Source organism: Brassica napus, chromosome A10 (genome assembly GCF_020379485.1).
Source record: "Brassica napus cultivar Da-Ae chromosome A10, Da-Ae, whole genome shotgun sequence".
In the NCBI taxonomy this organism is placed as follows: domain Eukaryota; kingdom Viridiplantae; phylum Streptophyta; class Magnoliopsida; order Brassicales; family Brassicaceae; genus Brassica; species Brassica napus.
This window is the reverse complement of record NC_063443.1, coordinates 3,286,348-3,309,740: the sequence shown is the minus strand read 5'-3', so window position 1 is coordinate 3,309,740 and position 23,393 is coordinate 3,286,348. Positions and strand designations below refer to the sequence as shown.

General features: G+C 36.6%; 3 protein-coding genes across 3 annotated transcripts; 1 reads left to right on the top strand and 2 right to left on the bottom strand.

Annotated features, from left to right (window-relative positions):
- Window positions 1–509: 509 nt before the first annotated feature.
- Window positions 510–3,163, bottom strand: LOC106395703 (sugar transport protein 2). The gene is made up of 4 exons (XM_013836087.3): window positions 2,468–3,163; window positions 2,055–2,374; window positions 1,198–1,824; window positions 510–1,108 (listed from the first exon to the last, which is right to left on the bottom strand). The coding sequence occupies exons 1-4, from the start codon at window positions 2,598–2,600 to the stop codon at window positions 689–691; spliced, it is 1,500 nt and encodes a 499-aa protein (XP_013691541.1). The 5' UTR covers window positions 2,601–3,163; the 3' UTR covers window positions 510–688.
- Window positions 3,164–20,428: 17,265 nt separating this feature from the next.
- Window positions 20,429–21,571, bottom strand: LOC106391122 (50S ribosomal protein L4, chloroplastic). The gene is made up of 2 exons (XM_013831689.3): window positions 20,735–21,571; window positions 20,429–20,616 (listed from the first exon to the last, which is right to left on the bottom strand). The coding sequence occupies exons 1-2, from the start codon at window positions 21,561–21,563 to the stop codon at window positions 20,594–20,596; spliced, it is 852 nt and encodes a 283-aa protein (XP_013687143.1). The 5' UTR covers window positions 21,564–21,571; the 3' UTR covers window positions 20,429–20,593.
- Window positions 21,572–21,870: 299 nt separating this feature from the next.
- LOC106391121 (extensin-like) lies at window positions 21,871–23,117 on the top strand. Its single transcript, XM_048743523.1, has one exon. It carries the CDS (start codon window positions 21,887–21,889, stop codon window positions 22,844–22,846), a length of 960 nt encoding a protein of 319 aa, XP_048599480.1. The 5' UTR covers window positions 21,871–21,886; the 3' UTR covers window positions 22,847–23,117.
- The last annotated feature ends 276 nt before the right edge of the window (window positions 23,118–23,393 follow it).

Below are 23,393 nucleotides of genomic sequence, written 5' to 3'. Positions count from 1 at the left end.
ATTAGATATGCTGATTTTGGAAACTGGAAAATATTGGCGTTTGACTAGGTGAAATCCAATACTCCCTCTGTTTTTAAATATAAGTCGTTTTAGAATTGTGCACATAGATTAAGAAATCATTAATTTTTTATATTTTCTAAACAAAAATATCATTAATTATTTACCTAACCACACATCAACCAATAATAAAATAGAAGGTATATTATCATGTAACATTAAGTGTTAATAAATTTTACATAAAAACCGAAAACGTCATATAATTTAGAACATAAAAATTTCTCGAAAACGACTTATATTAGAAAAAACAGTTGGAGCAAGTTGATACGTACATAGACCAATTCAAATCCCGAAAACTTCAGTTACGTGGATAATGATAAAGAAACAAAATTTTGAAGAAAAAAAAGAAATGCTTAAAATTAAGGTCATGTTCGTTTACCAATCGCGCGACACGTAAACGAACATGGTCTAAATAGACCTATTCAATTCCCAAAACTTAATTTGCGCAGATAATGATAAATTTTAAAAAGAAAAGAAAAGGTGTCTAAAATTAGAAACTTCACAAGTTATATAAATTGCAAAAAAGAAAACATTAAGTCTTTATAACTAATAAACTCTCGAACAGGATGCGAACAACCCGCCTAAATTCCAAATTTAAGAATTCTACGAGCAACAAGACAGAAAAAAAAAATCAGTTCTGCTTGAAATATTTCTTCCAGTGCCAATGCTTCTTCCAACGCTGCTCGGCCATGTCCTCAATAGGAACACCTCTGGTCTCTGGGAGAAAGAAGATTGCAAACAGTCCCATGATAACATTCATGACCGCAAAGAAGAAGAACAATCCCGATCGGAATCTGCAGAGCGCCGACAAGAAGAACTGTCCGATAACGAAAGTGCACACCATGTTCATCGCCACTGCACAGAAGTAACCTGTGGTTCTCACCTCAAGTTGATAGATCTCAGACGGAATAAGCCATCCCAATGGTCCCCACGACCACGCAAAACCAGACACGTAGATGCAGATGAGGATCAGTACTATAAGTGGCACGGCGTGACTTGTAATAGGTCCAACTAGGTGTAAGTATTTTAAGAGCAAGGCTCCAATAGTTAACTGCGAAGCAAGCAAACAAACAAGAGTTAACTTGTTACTCAAGTAAACAGAAAAACTAACTTGTGACGCAAGTAAAACTATATTTTTACCTGTGTAGCCATCATTTGAGTTGCTCCTTCAACCAAAAAGAACTTTCTACCGAGCCTATCAACCATGATGACGGCGAAAACCGTAGCGAGTGCGTTCACACCGTTCGTGACAACCGTAGACACCAGAGAAGCGTTGTTACCACTCCCCATGGTCTGAAACAAAACCGGAGCGTAGAACATAACCACATTGATTCCTGTAAACTGTTGGAAGAACTGAAGCAGCGTTCCACACACAAGTGGCGGTCTGTTCTCGCGTTTGGTGAAGAGCTCTTTAAAAGGGCTTTTCACTTTGTTTGAAGTCTCAGTGGCGCGTTTGATCTCGTTGAACTCGAGTTCAATGTTGTCGATGCCTCTGATCTTCCTCAGGACTTTCTTCCCTTCCTCGTCTTTGCCGCGCTCTATGAGGCTAGCTGGAGTCTCGTGGATGAAGAAGGACCCTATCAAGAGGATCAAGGCGGGAACAGCCGCACCACCGAGAGAGTATCTCCAGCCGTTTTTCATTGTGGAGGTTAAGTAGTTCACAAAACTCGCTGCTAGGATTCCAATGGTGATGAGAAGCTGAAACGCGATGTTTAGCCCTCCCCTGATTCTAGGGGGTGCAATCTCCGAGATGAACAATGGAACAGTCTGCGCATGTATTGGTTTCAAACGTTAGAGGCCAGATTAAGTATGATATGAGATCTCATAATAAAATAAAATAAGTCAAAATTTAGAAACTTATATCTATGTATATATAAGTTCGAAAATTTTAGGATGCTAATTATTAGGAATAAAGTATCCTACATCCGGAATTTAAAGTAAATTAATTAAATATAACACGATGAAAAACCTAGAAAGAAAGTTTTGAGGATCTTGACCTGATTACCAAAACCGATACCGAAGCCAAGGAGAATACGACCACCGATCAACATGCCGAGATCTCGGGCAAAGTAGTTGAGAATAGCACCGAGGAGGAAGAAGATGGAGGCGGACATGATTATAGGTTTTCTTCCGAACCTTCTGCATAAGAAGGAAGCGGCAAAACTGGCGAAGATACCAGCTAAGTAGAGAGAAGAAGTGAACAACTGCAAAAGCTGGTCATCGAATTTGCAGTAGTTGTTTTCGTGTACTCTGTGTTTCTTCTCGTACACGTGAGGGAAAAAATCTAGTAAAAAAGTGTCCATACTCGTCACACCTCCTGTAGTTTTTTTTAATCACACGTACCCATTAATCAAACATCAATCACCAAGAAAAGAAAAAGAAAAAAAGTAATTAAACCTTAAAAACAAACCTGAGATTCCGATGTCATAACCAAACATGAGACCACCAACAGCAGCAATGATACTGCACATGACGACTTGAAAAGTCGTCTTTCCAGGTAAGGAAGCAGCACCTTCTTCGATATCCATCACACCCACGGCCATTGTTATCTCTATCTTACTCTTTGTATCTAATTGTTATGTGTATACCCTAAAGGTTTTATAGTACATTGACTCGATGTAGAGTTGTGTTTCTTTTATAGATGAGTTGAGAGGGTTTTGGATAAACTATGATATTCACAGAATATTTTTTCACCGGTTTTTTGGTTGACTTAGATCATTTTAGATAAACATTACGGATAAATCAGTATTTAAGAGATTTTCTTTGAATATTTTGATTATCAAGGAGAAGATAATAGCGAACAATAAGGACTGGATATAAGTTTACTCTGTTAATTACATCATTTATCCACATTGCTTTTTTACATCAAATTATCCATATGTTTAAATACACAGATAAATCTATGAAAACAAAAGAATGATATGTTTGTGATAGAGTAGAGTTACTAAGAAAAAGATAAAACGGTTACAAAAAAAAGAGATTAAAACTAATTGAAAATTTAATTAATTAAAAACTTAATGATCCTTTTGCCAGGAAAAATAGGGGAGTTAGTCTTGGGTTCACCTCCTAGTAGGTTCACCAACCAATAGAAAATTGTCATTTTAAATCTAGTATCTTTTAATTAAGGAAACCAAATAACTTGGCAAATTATATTATCTTTTCAAAATAAAATTTAAAATAAAATAAAAATAATATATAAAAAACGAATTCAAAAAAAAAAAAATGGTGTCAACAAAACAGTAACCCCTAAACTCTAATACTAAACCCTAAAGTCTAATACTAAACCCTAAACTCAAATCCTAAACCCTACATCCTTGGGTAAACCCTAAATCCTTGGGCAAACCTTAAATCTTTGGAAAAACACTAAACATGTTGTCAACCAAACACTAAACCCTAAACTCTAATCCTAAACACTAAACCCTTGGGAAAACCCTAAACCCTTGGGTAAACCCTAAACCCTTAGGTAAACCCTAAACCCTTGGAAAAACACTAAACATTTGGATAAATTCTAAATTATAAATCTTAAACACTAAACTCTAAATCTTAAAAACAAATATTTTTTTTAAATAATCTTTTTTTAGAACTATTGCTATTTTTATTTATTTAATCTTTTATTTTTTATTTTAAAAGCATAATATAATTTGGCAAATTATTTTGTTTCCTTAATTAAAAGATACTAGATCTAAAATGACAATTTTCTATTAGTTGGTGAACCTAAAGGTTCACCCTATGGGGTGAACCCAAGAAAAAGTCAAAATAGGGAGTAATAAAGTGATACTTACCTTAAACAAAGAACACAAAAGAAACCTCAATCGACTTATATACACTGTCATAGTTCAAGATACAACTAATTTTTTCTTTACAAAATCTTAATAGCTAGCCTCTGTATAAGTTAGATACTGCATCTACATCTGGTGAAAATCTCATGAGGAAGAGGCTACAATGTTTGTGTGTTCATCCTTGTCACCATTATTATAACCATTCTATTAAGAATTCAAAAGAAAACATTAATTAAGAAGAAACTCTTTTAGGCTCGACTAGATTTTTGAATATTACCTTCTTTTTACGGTTTGGACTCATTTCTTAAGCCTAATCATTATCGACCCGGACCCATCATAGATTTATACAGATACAATATAACATTAACATCCCATATTTAATAGTTGCTATCACATCAAAATAAAGATGAACACCAGCACTATGATCCGATTTGGCTACTAAAAGCAAGACTGTCCCCGGGTCTTAGGCTCATTTCTTAGTATTTATAGATCCAAAATTAGATCAAAAATATTGAAAAACAATAGAAACGGAGCTTAATTAAGAAGTTTTCACACTCGTCTTTAAGTGCCATCTGGCATCATGTGATTGGGTGTCTTAATCGTGTAGGACAAAGTCGATTTGCAGTCTCGAATTCACTTTCATCTTCTCCCTATTCTCTCTTGACGGCGAAACCTTTCGCCATAGCTTGTCTGCCGATTTCATCCCCAAATCGAAATCCTCTCGTTTATTTCCCTCACTCCACACCGATATGTTGTCTCATCCAAAGCTTGTCCGCCGAGTCCAATCTAAACAAGGTATGTGTTCTTCCTCCGTTTTGAGATTTAGAGGATGTTGTTGTCATTGTCGATCTACCTCCCCCGTATCTGGGTTTGGTTGCTTTTTGTTGTGATGATATGATTGTCGTTTGTGATTGTATGCTTGGTGTTTGAGTAAATTAAATTGAAAATTAGTGTAGATTTAGCGTTTTCAAAATCTTGTTTCGTCTTTGTCGTCTGTGTAAAAATATGGTGAAGTTGTAATGAAAATAATGTTCCTTCTTCGATGAAACTGGCATTTGTTAAGTTGTTAAAGACTAATGGTTTGCTATTTGCATATATTGTAATCAAGTCAATGGTTTATTGTTACATTGTTAGATATAACTCTTTAACTCTTTAATCGACAAGAACAACAATTTCCTCCAAAGTACAAGGTAATTCACATTCAATAGAGCTCCAATAGTTGTTAATTTTAGCTCCAATTATAGGTAGTGGTTACTTGCTTGAGATTTGACTGTAGTGGCTAATGCTTAGTTAGATAGGTGTTACGCATTTGTGCTAGATAGTTGCTAAAATGAATTGATAAATCTAATTGAAGTGAAGGTTGTTTGCAACCAAATCCTCTTTTAATTTAATGAAAAGTTACTAAAATGAATTCCCTAGTCTGATTGAAGAGAAGTTTGTTTGAAACCAAATCCCCTTTTAATTTAATGAACTTGTAAAGGATACTTGATAGTTTTTTAGTTGTGTACTATGTAATAACTTCTGATTAGACTTTGGTTATGCGTATTGTGCATCGTGTCTCTACAGAAGTAGAGTATTTTCAACCAACACAAGATGCAGTTGGACGATTTAGTCTATCACCGCTCCAAAAATGTACTGCATCAATTCGTCAATTAGCATATGGTGGTGGGGATGTTACAATTGACGAATATGTACGATTTGATGAAACAACAGCTCGAAAATGTTTGCACCATTTTACCGCCAGAATAATCCACTTGTTTGGCGATGAATACCTAAGACATCCCACACCGGAGGATCTTGAAAGACTGCTCCATATTGGAGAACAACGTTTCCCGGGATGGTTGGAAGCATCGACTTTATTCATTGGGGGTGGAAGAATTGTCCCATCTCTTGGAAATGAATGTAGTCACGAGGAACCGGAAAACCAACAATTGTGTTGGAGGCGGTAGCTTCATACAACCTCTGGATATGGCACGCGTTTTTTGGAACTCCAGGTACTATGAACGATCTTAATATTCTTGATCGATCACTTGTTTTTGATGACATTATTAACGGAATAGCTCCGCAAGTCAACTTTTATGTCAACGGAAGGGAGTACCATTTGACTTACTATCTCACATATGATATTTATCTGAAATGGACAACTTTTATTCAATTTATCCGACTACCACAGTGTCCAAAAATTCATTATTTGCTAAAACCCAAAAAGCTGTGCGAAAAGATGTTGAGCGTGCCTTTGGAGTCATGCAAGCTAGATTCGTCGTTGTTAAAAATCCATCTAATTTATGGGATAAATACAAAATAGCAAATATTATGAGAGCATGTATCATACTCCATAATATGATTGTCGAAGATGAACAAGATTCATACACTCAATATGATGTTTTAGAATTTCAACAAGGAGAAGGTGTGGATCTTACATATTCCGTCGATATGGCTACAAATTTCGGCAACACAATTGATCGTCGAACAAGAGTTCGGATTGGACAAACCCATCAACAATTAAAAGATGATTTGATTGAAAATATATGGGCTATTTGGACATCTTCCAAATAACATATAATGTTGAAGTTTTTATGAATTGAATAAAATGTTTGTTTGCTTTTATTTATGATGTTTGTATGTTTCATGTTTTTAATTTATGTATTGAATTTTTTCTTTTAAAAATTTTAATGTTTTAATTGTAAGTTTTTTTTTGTTTTTTTTTTGCAACTTTGTAATTTTCTTATGTTTTCAATTTTAATGTTATACTCCCTCTATTTCTAATTAGATGATGTTTTAGGAAGATAATTTTGTTTCAAATTAGATGAAGTTTTGAGACTTTTAAAGTAATAACTAATAAAATACTCATGCTTATTAATTTTTAAATTGATTAATTGTTCTTTCCAATATTTATGTACAGTTAACGATGAAAGCAACAATAGTTTAATTACCTTCTTTAATCCAACATTGATTCTTCTCATAATTTTTTGTACATTTATAAAAACAACGACTACACTAATAGAAAACCATGCATTTTTTCTAAAAAAATGGATCAATGGGAAAAAGTAAAAGAAGAAAAAATAAAAGACAAATTAAATTAACTTCATGCTTGTAAAATTTGACTCCAAATTAAATTAAGACACTAAAAGATGTCGTGTGACTGTTTGTGTTCTGCTCTGTGAGTAGCATTACTTTTGTCTCTCTAATCAAGTGTTTTGAATATAAATAATTTTTTCCTTAATCTGTGTGTTTTCTCTAATCAAGTGTTTTGAACATAAATAATATTTTCCTTAATATGTGTGTTTTGTACTAAAACATCATCTAATAAAAAACAGAGGGAGTATGTTTTATTTTAAACACATCAGTTATATGTTATTACTTATTAAAATAAATAATTTATTTACTAAGAGACAACATAAATATCTACCAATAATCTAAACATTTTCTATTGTATCTTAACATTGTCTCTTAGTCTAAAAATAATAATAAAAATGCTAAGAGACCAAAATTTTGTCTCGGCGATAATGTTTCTCTAAGAGCAAGATTATCGTCGGGTCTTAGGCTTATTTCTTACTAATTATGGGTCCAAAATTAAATCAAAAATACTGAAAAACAATAGAAACAAAGTTTAATTAAGAAGTTTTCGCACCCGTCCTTAAGTGCCACCTGGCATCATACGATTGGGTGTCTTAATCGTATAGGACAAAGTTGATTTGCGGTATCGAATTCACATCCACCTTCTCTCTATTCTCTCTTGACGGCGAAACCTTTCGCCATAGCTTGTCTGCCGATTTCATCCCCAAATAAAAATCCTCTCGTTTATTTCGCTCAATCCACACTGATTTGTTGTCTCATCCAAAGCTTGTCCGCCGATTCCAATCTAAACAAGGTATGTGTTCGTCCTCCGTTTTGAGATTTAGAGGATTTTGTTGTCATTGTCGATCTACCTCCTCCGTATCTGGGTTTGGTTGCTTTTTGTTGTGATGATATGATTTTTGTTTGTGATTGTATGCTTGGTGTTTGAGTAAAATAAATTGAAAATTAGTGTAGATTAAGAGTTTTCAAAATCTTGTTTTGTTTTTGTTGTCTGTGAAAAATTATGGTGAAGTTGTAATGAAAATAATGTTCCTTCTTTGATGAAACTGACATTTGTTAAGTTGTTAAAGGCTAATGGTTTGCTATCTGCATACATTGTAGTCAAGTCAATGGTTTATTGTGATATTGTTAGAGATAACTCTTCAACTCTTTAATCAACAAGAACAACTATTTCCTCCAAATTACAAGGTAATTCACATTCAATAGAGCTCCAAAAGTTGTTAATGTTAGCTCTAATTATAGGTAGTGGTTACTTGCTTGTGATTTGACTGTAGTGGTTAATGCTTAGTTAAATAGGTTTTACGCATTTGTGCTAGATAGTTGCTAAAATGAATTGGTAAAACTAATTGAAGTGAAGTTTGCATGCAACTAAATCCTCTTTTAATTTAATGGAAAGTTACTAAAATGAATTGCCAAGTCTGATTGAAGAGAAGTTTGTTTGAAACCATGAACTTGTAAAGGATACTTGATAGCTTTTTAGTTGTGTAATATGTAATAACTTCTGATTAGACTTTGGTAGTTAATAGTTAGGTCATTATGATTGTTATTTATTACTTGTTACAGTTTCACCTATTAAACCCAACCATCATTCATTCTATCGTATAATCTCCATCATCTTCTTTCTCTCTTCTTTGCTAAAACCAGTAACCATTTCGCTTTCTCTTCTATAATCCCTTTTCTGTTCTTATTGATATGGATTCATGGAATCCCTTCAATGTTTACATAACTAACCAGTCTTCTAGTTATGTAAGTCTTCTAGTTATGTAAGTCTTCTCAACAGTCAACAAGAAAGTGTTCTCCATGAAAACTTTCCTTATGAAAATTTTCCTTCTAATGTAAACATTGAAGCATCAGAAATTCCTCCTTTCAGTTCACAACAGTCCGAGGCTCGAACTCTACCTGAAGACACACCAGTGGAGCGTAGGGAGAGAAGAAAATGGACCCTAGCTGATAACGAGGTTCTTATCAGTGTCTGGCTAAACACATCTAAGGATGTTATTATTGGAAATGAACAAAAGTCATAGACCTTCTGGAAACGAGAAGGAAAATACTATGCAGCAAGTCCTCATGCTAGAGAGGGTGGTGAAAAGAGAGATCATATCCATTGTAAGCAGAGGTGGCACAAAATCAATGATCTCACTAACAAGTTCTGTGGCGCATTTGCAGCTGCAGAGAGACAAAATAGCAGTGGTCAGAATGAGAATGATGTCCTGAAGGTGCTCATGAAGTCTTACACACTGATTACAACATGAAGTTTACCCTTGAGCATGCATGGTATGTGTTGAGGTATGAACAAAAATGGCTTAACATTAACACTCCTAAAGCTACTGACAATTCAAAGAAAAAAACTGTTGAGGAAGGTTCCCAATCTTCAAGCACCAATGTTGGTGATCATGAGATCCGGTCTGAAGGTACTAAGGCTGCAAAATCAAGAAGGAATAATGCTCAAGAGAAGACTATTTCTTAGTATAAGAGCATGTGGAAAATCAAGAAGAAAGATTTAGTCATGAAGGAGAAACTGTCAAAGTTGGCCATATTAAACACTCTCCTTGCTAAAAAAGAACCACTAATTGAGGCTGAAGAAGTTGTCAAGAATAAGTTCATGTCCGAGTATTTCTGAAATTGATGTTCTAATTATTTTTCTACTTTATAATAACCATGTTTGTAATTTATGTATTAAGTACTTATGTATTATCTTCTTTATGATGAATATACGTCATGGTTGCTTTTATGACTATCTTTATAAATGAATCATTTATGTTAATGCTGCATCTTTGTAATCTTAAGTGAGTCTGAAGAAGTTATGCACATTTGTTTACATACAGATTAAGAATCTAATATTTACCTTGTAAATTATTTTCAGGTTAAAGAACACATGGGACAAGATTATAGATATAGCTAGCCTTCTGAATCAGAGGAGTATGGTAGGAACACAGTAAACAGTGGCTACAGCCAAGAGGAAACATATATTCTTGAAGACCAAGCTGAGAGTAGCTACAATAATGCAGAGCCGATTCAGTACCCTCCTCAACCTGAGGTTGAGTTTCGATTCCCGAAGACATGCTACTGTGGTGGTCAACCTCTTCTAGCAACATCTTACACTAGAAATTATCCAGGCAGAAGACACTTCACATGTGAGAATGTTGATGATGGAGAGTGTCATGTTTGGAAATGGTGGGATGTGGCGGTTATGGAGGAGATGAGAGCCAGGGATACACACTATGGCCATGTAGCTGAAAAGGTAGATTATCTTACCTTTTTGAGTGACTATGAAACACAATTTAACCAAGTTAAAGATCTCAATAATGACACTGAGCAGAAGCTGGTTAGGCTATAGAAGATAGTGTGTGAGTTAGCTAAGAAGAAATCAAAGTTTACAAATGGCTTTGAATTGGTTGTTGGTATAATGGTTATTGTATTAGTTTTAGTAGGTATGGTGCTCATGTTTAACTAAACCAAATTGATGTTTATCTCCTCACTACTTAAAAACTGATCTATTGGAGAATGTTTTGTAATGAATCGGATTTTATGAAGTAGGTATTGTATTAAAAGCTGTTGAAATCACTTGTATTCTAATTGTATGAAACTGATCAAGGATGTTGTAATGACTGTAATGTTTTGTAATGTGTAATTGTATTATGATCTAATTGTATGAAACTAATCAAGGTTCACATGTGTTGTCCATATATGATTTGTACTCAAGGGTCACATAGTATTGTTTGTTTCTTCTACAAGAAAACAAGCTAGTATCACAAGATGTATACTTCTAAAACAATAAGCATCACGGGAGATTCTTACAACAAATATCACAAGCTACACTTCTTTAACCTATAAGTATGAGACATCTTCTCTCATTACACATCTGCAAATCATCTCTATTCGACTCACTTCCAAAACATTTTCTCCATTTTTTTCATTTTAAATAGCGTCTTCTTCCCATTATCATTACCAAAAAGATGATGATGCTAATTTTGAATCTCCATTTTAAGAATTGTTTGAAAACTCTGATCTTATTCTAGAACCGAAAGAGCGAAAAAAAAACTATTTTTATCGAGAGAAACCGGGAAGAAGGCCACAATAAACCAGGAAGAATTTTGTTGTCATTGTCGATCTACCTCCTCCGTATCTGGGTTTGGTTGTTTTTTGTTGTGATGATATGATTGTCGTTTGTGATTGTATGCTTGGTGTTTGAGTAAATTAAATTGAAAATTAGTGTAGATTTAGGGTTTTCAAAATCTTGTTTTGTCTTTGTCGTCTGTAAAAAAATCTGATGAAGTTGTAATTAAAATAATGTTTCTTCTTTGATGAAACTGACATTTGTTAAGTTGTTAAAGGCTAATGGTTTGCTATCTGCATACACTGTAATCAAGTCAATGGTTTATTGTGACATTGTTAGAGATAACTTTTTAACTCTTTAATTAACAAGAACAACCATTTCCTCCAAAATACAAGGTAATTCACATTCAATAGAGCTCCAATAGTTGTTAATGTTAGCTCTAATTATAGGTAGCGGTTACTTGCTTGTGATTTGACTGTAGTAGTTAATGCTTAGTTAGATAGGTTTTACACATTTGTGCTAAATAGTTACTAAAAATGAATTGATAAATCTAATTGAAGTGAAATTTATTTGCAACCAAATCCTCTTTTAATTTAATGGAAAGTTACTGAAATGAATTGCCAAGTCTGATTGAAGAGAAGTTTGTTTGAAACCATGAACATGTAAAGGATACTTGATGGCTTTTTAGTTGTGTAATATATAATAACTTCTGATTAGATTTTGGTAGTTAATGTTTTGTAATGTGTAATTCTATTATGATCTGATTGTATGAAAGTGATCAAGGTTCACATGTGTTGTCCATATATGATTTGTACTCAAGGTCACATGGTATGGTTTGTTTCTTCCACAAGAAAAATGGCTAGTATCACAAGATGTATATTTCTAAAACAATAAGCATCACAGGAGATTCATACAACAAATATCTCAAGCTACACTTCTTTAACCTATAAGTATGAGATATCTTCTCTCATTACACATCTACAAATCATCCCTCTTCTACTCACTTCCAAAACATTTTCTTCCTTTTTTTCATTTTAAATGGCATCTTCTTCCCATTATCATTACCACAGAGATGATGATGCTAATTTTGAATCCCCATTTCAAGAATTGTTTGAAAACTCTGATCTTATTCTTGAACCGAAAGTGCGAAAAAATCTATTTTATCGAGAGAAACCGGGAAGAAAGCCACAATAAACTCTGAAATGATTATTTTAGTGAAACTCCAATATACCCTCACAATTTATTCCGGCGACGGTTTCGAAGTTTCGAATGAACAAGCCATTGTTCATGCGTATTGTGCATCGTGTCTCTACAGAAGTATAGTATTTTCAACCAACACAAGATGCAGTTGGACGGTCTAGTCTATCACCGCTCCAAAAATGTACTGCAGTATTTCGTTAATTGGCATATGGTGGTGTGGGGCTGATACAGTTGACGAATATGTACGATTTGGTGAAACAACAGCTCGAAAATGTTTGCATCATTTTACCGCCAGAATAATCCGTTTGTTTGGCGATAAATACCTCAGACGTCCCACACCGGAGGATCTTGAAAGACTACTCCATATTGGAGAACAATGTGGATTTTCCGGGATGGTTGGAAGCATCGACTGTATGCATTGGGAGTGGAAGAATTGTCTCACCTCTTAGAAAAGAATGTATTCACGAGGAACCGGAAAACCAACAATTATGTTGGAGGCGGTAGCTTCATATGACTTCTGGATATGGCACGCGTTTTTTGGAACTCCATGTATTATGAACGATCTTATATTCTTGATCGATCACTTGTTTTTGTTGACATTATTAATGGAATAGCTCCGCAAGTCAACTTATATGTCAATGGAAGGGAGTACCATTTGGCTTACTATCTCACAAATGATATTTATCCGAAATGGACAACTTTTATTCAATTTATCCGACTACCATCGAGTCGGAAAAAAATCATTATTTGCTAAAACCCAAGAAGCTGTGCGAAAAGATGTTGAGCGTGCCTTTAGAGTCATGCAAGCTAGATTCGCCGTTGTTAAAAATCCATCTAATTTATGGGATAAATACAAAATAGCAAATATTATGAGAGCATGCATCATACTCCATAATATAATTGCCGAAGATGAACGAGATTCATACACTCAGTATGACGTTTTAGAATTTCAACAAGGAGAAGGTGTGGATCCTACATATTCCGTCGATATGGCTACAAATCTCGGCAATACAATTGATTGTCGAGCAAGAGTTCGGGATAGACAAATCCATCAACAATTAAAAGATGATTTGATTGAAAATATATGAGCTAAATTTGAACATCTTCTAAATAACATATATATATATATATTTTTTTGGTCAATATCTAAATGTTTGTTTACTTTTATTTATGATGTTTAAGTTTCTATGAATTGAATAAAATGTTTGTTTGCTTTTATGATGTTCGTATACTTTATATTTTTAATTTATGTCTTGAATGTTTTCTTTTAAAATTTTTAATGTTTTAATTGTATGTTTTTTTTTTGTTTTTTTGGCAATTTTGTAATTTTCTTTTTAATTTTAATGTTATATGTTTTATTTTAAACATATCTTTTAAATGTTATTATTTATTAAAATAAATAATTTATTTACTAAGATACAACATAAATATCTACTAATAATTTACAAATTTTCTATTGTATCTTAACATTGTCTCTTAGTCTAAAATTAATAATAAAAAATGTTAAGAGACCAAAATTTTGTGCCGCCGATAATGTTGTTCTAAGGTAGGAAGATTTTGCAACCTTCACTACTCTCTGCTAAAGTCCTTGTTTCAAATGAACTAAACGCTCAGGTGCTCCTGCCCGAAAAAAAATGATCTGAGATACTCCTGCCAAAACTGACCGGATTTGGAATTTAATATATCTTTAATTAAATCAGAAAATTTATTAAAAGACCACAGAGCCAACAGAAACTTACATAATTACAACCCAACCAGGGCCATTTCGCGGACCATCCAGACCCGAGCCATAAATTCGGATCTATTTCGCCTTAACTTCCGAAACTTTTGTATGATTTAGTGTAATTGTAAACTTTGGTATAACTGTGTAGCGTAATAAAACCTGAACAAATAAATATTGTCCCAGTTACAAAGTTATGCTAAATTGAACTAAATCGCACATTTAGTACTCCACATTTAGATTGCAATTTATTATTACGTTATTGTTCGGCCACATGTGTTGTTATTGATATATTTATTGAAGTTCAAATAAAAAGATTAGTTTATAGATATAACTAGAGTAATTACATAATGTTTATAGATAGAACTAGAGAAATAACAGAGCATAACAGCTCATCAACTTAACAACTTAGTAAAACTAGATAAAACTTCTACTAATCTTCAATTGGCCATGTGCGAGCAGTCAAGTGTATTTGGTAGCAGAAGTCCCAAGCTGCACAATTCCAGAAACAACGATCGCATTTCCACCGTGATCGTGATCCATCTAGGGAGACTTCAAACTCTGGAGGGTCTATGTGGGAACACCAGCAATCACATGGCACATTAGGTTCTATCCTTTCAGCCACAGATAGAAACATGTCAGGTTTATCGTAATCCCAATGGCCTGAGAGTTGCCAACTACAGATGATTTGAAACATCTTATAAACATGTTGACGAGTAAAGGCAGGGTAGTTGTGAACAATTCCCCTATGATCAACGCTAAAGGCTAAGTTCAGCATTCCATCAATAAACTGGGCCAACTCGCATCCTCTCTCACCAGCAAGATGGATTTTTTCCCTTCTTTCATCAACTAAATGGAGGATGAAGAACTCATACATACCTCTCAAGTGTATAGCCTATGGATTACCCAAACGGTAGCATTTAAGCCTGAATGTTCGAACAGCACTGACCTCGTCTACCCAGTCATTCAGGTAAATGAGATTGGCCGATCTGTAGAAGTGATCTTCTCTTCTAACTTCGTTGAACCCGGGAAAAGCAATCCTTGCAGAACCAAAATCCCGAATATTCATCGTTGCTACCGTAGAGAGAATCTTATGAAGCATTGAAGGAGGGAGAGAATCCATGTCTAACTCTGATAAAAGAAAAAATGTTATTGTGTGAGAGAGATGAGGGAAACTATACATACGTAAGCGAAACTAAATGATTTCGATTGTCTAAATCCTGTAATTTAATGAAGTTGAACAGTGGCGTGTCCATTTAAGGTTGATTTGATGAGTATTATTACTTGATTGACTCGAGACTCCCCCGAGATTAAACCATTTCTCTCCCCGAGAAAGCATAACTACTTCAACTTATCTCACACGCTTTCTGACTGCAACAGTCGCCTCTCCTGAATTTTAACATACATAGATATGTATAAATAAGTGAAACTCGTGGAGATCACGGGCTAAATTTATGAAACTAAGCAAAACGTAACAATTTAGATTGTATGAAAATTTGAAACTATACAAAACTTAACGAAATTTAGATATTATATCGTTTTATTTTTTAAAAGATGGTCAGTTTCCAAAATGTATAATAGTTAGTGAATATATTTAGAGTTCATATATTTAATGATAGCAACTACCAGTGTAGGAGATAATCAATGAAAAGGATAATATTAATTTTGAGAAAAAACCTGTAATTTAATGAACTATTAGAATCTATTACTCCTATTTTTGCCCGAGGTTGATAGACTCGTGGAACGAACACGACTTTTGATAGACTCGTCGAAAGGAAAACACGTCCCCACGACTTCTCTTGTGAAAAAGTCTCTTTTAATAATCATTACACTTCCGAGTATCATTTATACGCTACATCTCTTGCATTATTAAGAGAATTCTGCATTTAAACACTCACTGTTACTCCATCTCCTCTCTCATCTCTTCTCTCATCTCTGCGAATACTCCATCTCTTCTCTCATCTCTCAACAAACAAGATGGCAGAGTACAATAAGCTTTCCGAGGTTACTTATAACCCGGCGGTCAAGGCTTGGCGTTTCAGAGTGAAACTACACAGGATCTACCCTTTCTATTCCTATGTTACCAACAGTGGGCCTTACTATAACTATATCCTCGCAGATGAAGATGTAAGTGTTATATCATCATCTCTCAATTGTGTTATAAACATGTAACCGTCAGAAATAAAAACTTGATCCTTGTAACATGTAATAAACATGATCTTTGTACTTTATTTTTGTAGGGATACAAGATGGAGATGAACACTTATGGGAATTATAAAAATTTTAGAGGCCTTGAGAAGGAAGAGGGAAGATGGGTGGAAATCTTTGTGGTAGATGTTGAACGGGCCTCCCCATGTTTCAAGACAACTAGCTCTCCGTTCAGACTAATTGCTTCGCGCGTTACGCAAGTCCGCATCATCGAACCTCTGAACAATCGTCTTTTCTTTGATTTCAAAAGCATCCATGCAATCCCTCGCATGCACTGGCGTGACCTCAAATATCCCATAGGTAAGTGAAACTAAGTGAAACGAACAGATTTAGGAATGGTTATCACAACTGATTTAGGAATGGTTTAGGAATGGTTTAGGAATGGTTTAGGAATGGTAATCTCAACAGTCGCATGGCTTGGTTTCAGAACTTTGTATAACTCTGTAGATGTAAGTGAAACTAAGTGAAACGAACTGATTTAGTTGAGTAACACTTATATGGTAGATACAATGGGAGTGGTCTTCAACACGGAAGCCCATCTCGATGCCCCTTCAGGACCAAGGATGGAGTTTTACATAAGGAACAACATGTGAGTATAAAGTAACATATGATCCAAGCAAAATTTATATATATATATATATATATATATATATATATTGTAACTGACGCACTTTTTCTTTATTCTGAATAGTGACCATCAGATAAGATGTGTGGTGACCGGCACTCAGGCAGTTGCCTTCCGGGATGGTCTTGATGACATGAGTGGTGGGGGTCGTAGACAGGTGATTGTGGTCCTTAAGATGTGGAGAGTCTGTGAATCTACGAGTAAGTGTTGTTTCTGTGTCTAGTTTTAAATGTGATAGTGAGTAGAATTTTTGCTAAAATCAAGACCATGCAGATTATTTTGGTCCTGATGATATATGGCTTCAGACCGAAGGTGGATTTGCGGACTTCAGGTTCAATCCGCGTTTGCCAGAAGTTGAGGAATTCTGGCAGTCTGTACTAAACAGCGACCTTTATGTTCAGAAATATGGGGTTGAAGGTTTCGTGTAAATGTTTAATGTCGGTAAAACTTTGTTTAAATATCGGTACAACTATGTGTTAATGTTGGTGAAACTATCTCTATTGTCGGTACAACTTTGTTCACTCTATTGTTCAATTTTCCAACTTTATAGTTTCACTTAGTCAATTTTCTAACTTTTCGTTTCACTTAATCTCACCTGTTTCAACTTTTGGTTTCACTTAATCTCACTTGTTTCAACTTTTGGTTTCACTTAATCCTTGTTCCAACTTCTGGCTTAACTTAATCCTCTGTTCGACTTTTTCGTATAAATAGGTCTGATATTGTGTTAGTTTCACTTTCTCAATTGTCTAACATACTAAAAATAATAGAAACTTTTTCGATAGATCAAACTACATGGTTGTTCAACTTCGCATAACTTAGAAAAACATAGCTTAGCAATAACAGTTAGTTATAGGAATTGGAATTCTCTTAGGAATTTCAATTACTTTTTGTACATCATAATTCCTACAACTAAAACGATGGTAAGAAGAACACAACCTCCTGATATCTTTATCATGGGCATCTTTTTGGGACCTTCGCGGATATCTCTTTCATTTCTTATTGTTGCTTTGAGATCTGAACTTCTTCTTCAAGCATTCGAACTTGGTAGTTCAGCTGCTGTATCTCATCGGTGAAGGCTTCGTCAACCCATTTGAAGACATGATTGTCGTTCTCGAGCTACAACATGATTTTTTTTTCAAAACGAGTAAGCGTGATTCATAAGCGTTCGATATATAAACAACAAACGGATGTACCCTTTGTGAAGCCGCAAAGAGACACCGATAATACCGGCGATATGGGTTTGGATTGCTTCTGGAGATGATCTCGGTGACGCCCACCCCGCACCAACACCTACTAGGTATCCCCGGAGTTCGTATCCGTCTCGACCACCGGTCGTGGAAGATGAAGCGGCAGACATCTCGGTTTTTGGGAGGGGAGGGAGTGACGAGGAGAGAGAGGAGAAAGATTAGGGAAGATAGAGAAAATGAAGATAGCAAATGGGGAAACCCTAAAAAAAGGGTCTTTAATACTTCGATTGAACGATTGGGAAAAGCTGGGAAATTAGAAATTCGAAAAGCTGGGCGGGAAAATTAAGAATCCCACGGTTTTTTCTGTTGTAAGTTTCACCAAGTACTCAGTTTTACAGAAAGCGTCAAAGTTGCACTTTTTAATTATTTCTATTTATCTTAGTTATACTCGACTTGAATTAATGATTTTGTGGTTATACCAATGCAATTATGTTTCCTGAGTTCATTTCTCATACAATCATGTACATATAAACTTGATTTCGTGCCATAAAGAGTTATCAAATCTAACGAGGTCAGTTTCAGCGATAACGCTATGACAACACATTGTATTTCCTATATGATTGCTACCAAGCAATGAGATAGAATTTTAACAATTCTGATTAAATCATAATTAACATAGCACTAATAATAAACTACAATCGTATTACTTCCATGACTTATAAAATTATATTACAAAGTTTAGAATTTACAATCATATTATTCAATTTACATAACGTAGTTATACCAGTTTCACTTAGTTATACAACACACAAATAAAATTTATTTCACCTCACAACGTTCTCATACGATAAAAACACCAAAACCGAAAGTGAAAGGCAAACACCAAAACCGAAAGTGAAAGGCTTACAACCTAATCCACATCAAAACTGAAACCGAACGGTTTACAACCTACTTTTCTTCTGTTTCTTGTGGGGATGTTCATCGTGCTCCAAACTTGTGCCCACATTATCTTCTTCTCCATATCCACTCTCACGCTCACAATAGTTCCTACTACAAGAGCTCTCTCCAACTCTCGACAGTTGCTCGGTTATTTGAACTATTTTCAATTCTTCGATGTCCTCCACATGCAAAATACTTCCTTCTTTGCTCTCTATCAACTGATGTTAGATAAACAAACACATCTTCATCATCCAAAATATACGATTGCCTCTTAGGTTCCACTACCAATGGAATGTAACCCAAATTGAGCCTCTTCGTAAATGGATCTATTCCCATCTTCCTGCATATCCTCTCTTTCAACAACGAATAAGTGATCTCCTCCAACGATGATGTCTTAAAGGATATAGCATACAAACGAGCATCGGTTGGAATCCATTCATAATCATCTCCATCCTTAGAATAATGTCCATCATAATCAAAGTGTATGTTCGTCGAAAATGGACACATTGTCTGCAATAAAAACATTTAACCACTTAAAGTTATACTTGTTTATTCAGTTATACCATTCACGTTATACTTGGTTATACAGTTAAACCATTAAATTTATACTTCGTTATACTTTGTTATACCATGTCACAGAGTTGTGTCAGTAACCAACCAATTAGTGATAAGCCAGAACGTCTAATCTTCGATTGAATCGTCATAATTCCCGACATTCAATCATTCCTTTCCGATCCTCGATTAGTTCATGAAACCCAAATGAATAAGAATTTTTCAATTAAAACTATAAATTTGGAGTCGAGTCTTCAATTCAAAACCAAATTGTTATCAGCTTTGATTCCCGACATTCAATTATACAGTTGTTGATTATCGAATTCCCTAACAAACAGACCATTCAAACTTTCCGATCGTCGATTAGTTCATACACAAATACGAAATCTTCTATCTAATCGGAATCCCGTGAATAATAAGTTCATCTATGGTGGATTCTATACATTGGTCTTAACGACGATTTGAGATACATACCCTGTATAACGGAATTAATAGCTCGATGATCTAGTATCCAAGCGAAGAGATCGTATTCCAAACGAATTCACGAGAAGATGAGTACGAGGGAAGTATCGAGTGGGCTTCGAGTGAATCTTCGAGTCGAAATTCGTCGGGGGGGGGGAGGGAGGAGAGGAGAGAGAGAGAGTGGATTAATTTATTCATTAAATCGGTCAGGGGTATTTTAGATATTAACCACATTCTCTAAGAGTATGAAAACAGATAAGAGTATGACAGATCACATGAGAGTATGGTAGATCACTTTTTCCCTCATTAAGAGAATCTGATCACTTGACTCGTTTCAAATATGAAGCCTTACCGGTATATATATATATATGACAGTCTTGAAAGGCGAAGGATGAAAATAAACCCAAAGTGTAATGGGACTAAATGCTACGTTTTGGTGTGTTGCATTTAGCAACCTTTTGTGTAAGCCTTAAGGTTTTGGCTGGAGAACAATAAGAGATGATTCCCTCCTATAGGTTCTGTTCATGGTGTCTAATTTAACTCCTTTTAAATCCCAAACTTCACTGAGACTTGAACACATAAACTCATGTATGAGAAAGAAGATGGGAACGATCTCTTACAAGAATCTGATTTAAATAAACATTTTCTCTTGTTGCGCCACAAAAAGAAAAACAGAAGTTGAAAAAACTCATAAGCTACACATTCACCAGTTCGATCTAAGCTCCTTGCTCATTCCGCAGGTTCCTCTGCCCCTTCATAAACACAATAACACGTGGAAACGTGTCAATATTAACAGAATCTATAAATCATATTTCAACTTAACTAAACAATGAAGATACTTCCAAGAACAAGTTGGTTCAAAACACTAACCTTCCGCGTCATCCTCATCTTCCTCGTCAATCTCCGAATCAACACCGTACCTAGCATTCAGAAACTCCACCGCCGCAGGAGTCAGCACAAGCTTATCAGAGTTCAATATATCAAACAGATTCAACGTCCTAGGCGTCAGCATCCTCAGCGTCCCGATGTTCCTTCCCGACTTCGCGACGTTCTCCTCCACATCAATCATCAAGAACATCGCTTTCTCCTTCGGATCCAGCCCCCACCTCTTCATCGCAGCCAAGAAGTCCTTCGTCTTCGGCTTCTCGAACCTATCCCCGAACTCCTCCACCACTATCGCTCCGCCTTCCGACGACGCCGCGCTCGAAATCGCCGTCGATATCGCCAGCCTCTTCTCCTTCCTGTTGATCTTTATCGACCAGTCCCTCGGCTTCGGACCGAACACCACCCCTCCGCCGGGACGCAGCGGCGTCCTCTGGGACCCTCGCCGAGCGTTACCGGTTTTCTTCTGCGCGTAAGGCTTTATCCCACCGCCGCGCACTTCGCCGCGGGTCAGCGTCGACGCCGTTCCTCGCCGCTTGTTCTGCAAGTCGTTCACGATTGCGCGGTGGACAACGGCGCGGGCGGTGTCCTCCGGCGCGGTTTTGAGGTCTAGGTACGTCTCTCCGACCCTCTCTCCCTCGAATGAGAAGATGGGGAGAGTCGCTAGCTGGGCTGCGACGGAGAGAGGCTTTGAAACTCTGCCGGAGCTGGGTTTCGCGACGGAAATGTAGTTTCTAGGGATTTGGTGAGAGGAGGAGAGAAAGAGAGAAGACGAGAAGAAGGATAGTGAGTTTGGCGCTGTTGCAGAGGAAGCCATTGTTGCCTTACCTTATCACCAATTAGGACCAATCTCACAACAAAGAAGAAGAACACTGTCTCAAAGGGTTATCCACTTTATCTTGTGCTTTGGTAAGAATTTGGGGATCTGTTTGGATACAGAGATATCAATATCCTCTCCTCGCATAATAAAAAATAACGACAGCTGTCTAAAGCAAGAGAGAGTCAAAAGCCTCTTTACTAGCCAGCAGGTTTTTAAAAGCTTTTAAAGTTGCTAAAAAATCATCTAAGATACGAGCGCACGTTAGCTAACACCACCGCGAAAATCCCACCGTATCACGCCTCCAAAACGCAGCGTATCACATGGCCTCCTCGTCTGAGACGCTTGACCTAGTCGTAACCGTCGTCTCCGCCAAGCACCTGAAGAACGTCAACTGGCGCAACGGAGACCTGAAACCATACGTTGTTCTCTACCTCGACTCGGATCACCGCGTCTCCACACGCTCCGATGATTCCGCCAAACCGGTGTGGAACGAGCGGATCACTCTCCCTCTCACCCGATCCGTCCACGAATCGGTCCTCAACGTCGAGATTTTCCATTCCGATGCGGCGAAACCACTCGTCGGATCGGTTAGGTTTCCTCTGGTTCGATTGGTTGACTCGGAGGGAGCGATGGTTCCCGAATCGATCAGCTCGCTCGAGCTTCTCCGTCCCTCGGGGAGGCCGCAAGGGAAGATACGATTGAAGCTCGCCATCAAGGAGCGACCGATCCCTCCACCGCAGCGTCCTCAATCGCAGCCTCGAGATTACTATTCTGCCCCTCAAGGTAACCATTATTACTCCCCAAGCCCTCCTCCTCCTCCTCCACCAGCTCCGATCACCTCTCCGTCTCCTCATCGCGACTACAGAGAATTCTCACCTTCTCCCTCTCCTTATCCGTTCACCGATCACTACTATTCCGGATTCTATTACCCTCCTCCTCCGCCGCGTTCGATGTACGATCGGGCCTCCAATTACGGCCAGCCATCTGCTCCAGTCGATCTTCCTTTAGCTCCTCCTCGGTTTCCACAGCCCAGTGGGCCTTCAGCTCCCGTCGAGGCCTTTCAAATGAACGAGTATAAGCCGCAGGCGGGCTCGCGGTTGTCCAGCTACGGAGTGCCAGGTGGCCCATCGGCGCCAGTCGATTACTCCCCTTATGATCACAGGCAGTTGCAGAAGACGATGGGTGGGTTGAGCTTGGAGGAAGAGAGAGGTGCTGCAGAGAGCGACTTTGGAGCTAGGCCCAGCTTCAGCTACGGCCGTGAGTATCGCCGTGAGTGTTAGAAAGCTGTGGAGTTTCATCTAGTGTGTGATGATGAAGAAGTTGTGGAATTTCATTTAAGTGTGTGACGTTTTTAAGGCTCCTCTATCATCAGATATTTTACCTTCGTGTTGGTGTTTGGTGAATTTCCTCTGAAGATATGATATGCCTATATGTATGTATTGTTTGCGAAATTGATATCATTGCTTCTTTTCTCCTTGTTTATGTATGTATGTAAGGGGTGACACCTTATGTACCTTTGTAAATGTTTCTAAAACAACTCTAGTTTCGTCACTTCTTTCAACTTCTTGCCAATGATTTGCTCAACTTCTCGAATCAGGCTGTTTTGGGCTCCTAGGGGTTAATTTACTGCTGTAATCAATGCTCAGATTATGTATTCGTAGTATTCTTTGTCTGTACAGTTTTTTTTGTTTGCAGGTTGACTAGGGACTTCTGCGTAATTTTCATGTGGAGCCAATCCCTGTTTGGTTATACCAATGTGTGAGTTTTACTTTCTTAGTCTTTTTGTACACTATCAAACAAAAGAAGTAGCTAAATGTCTGTGTATCT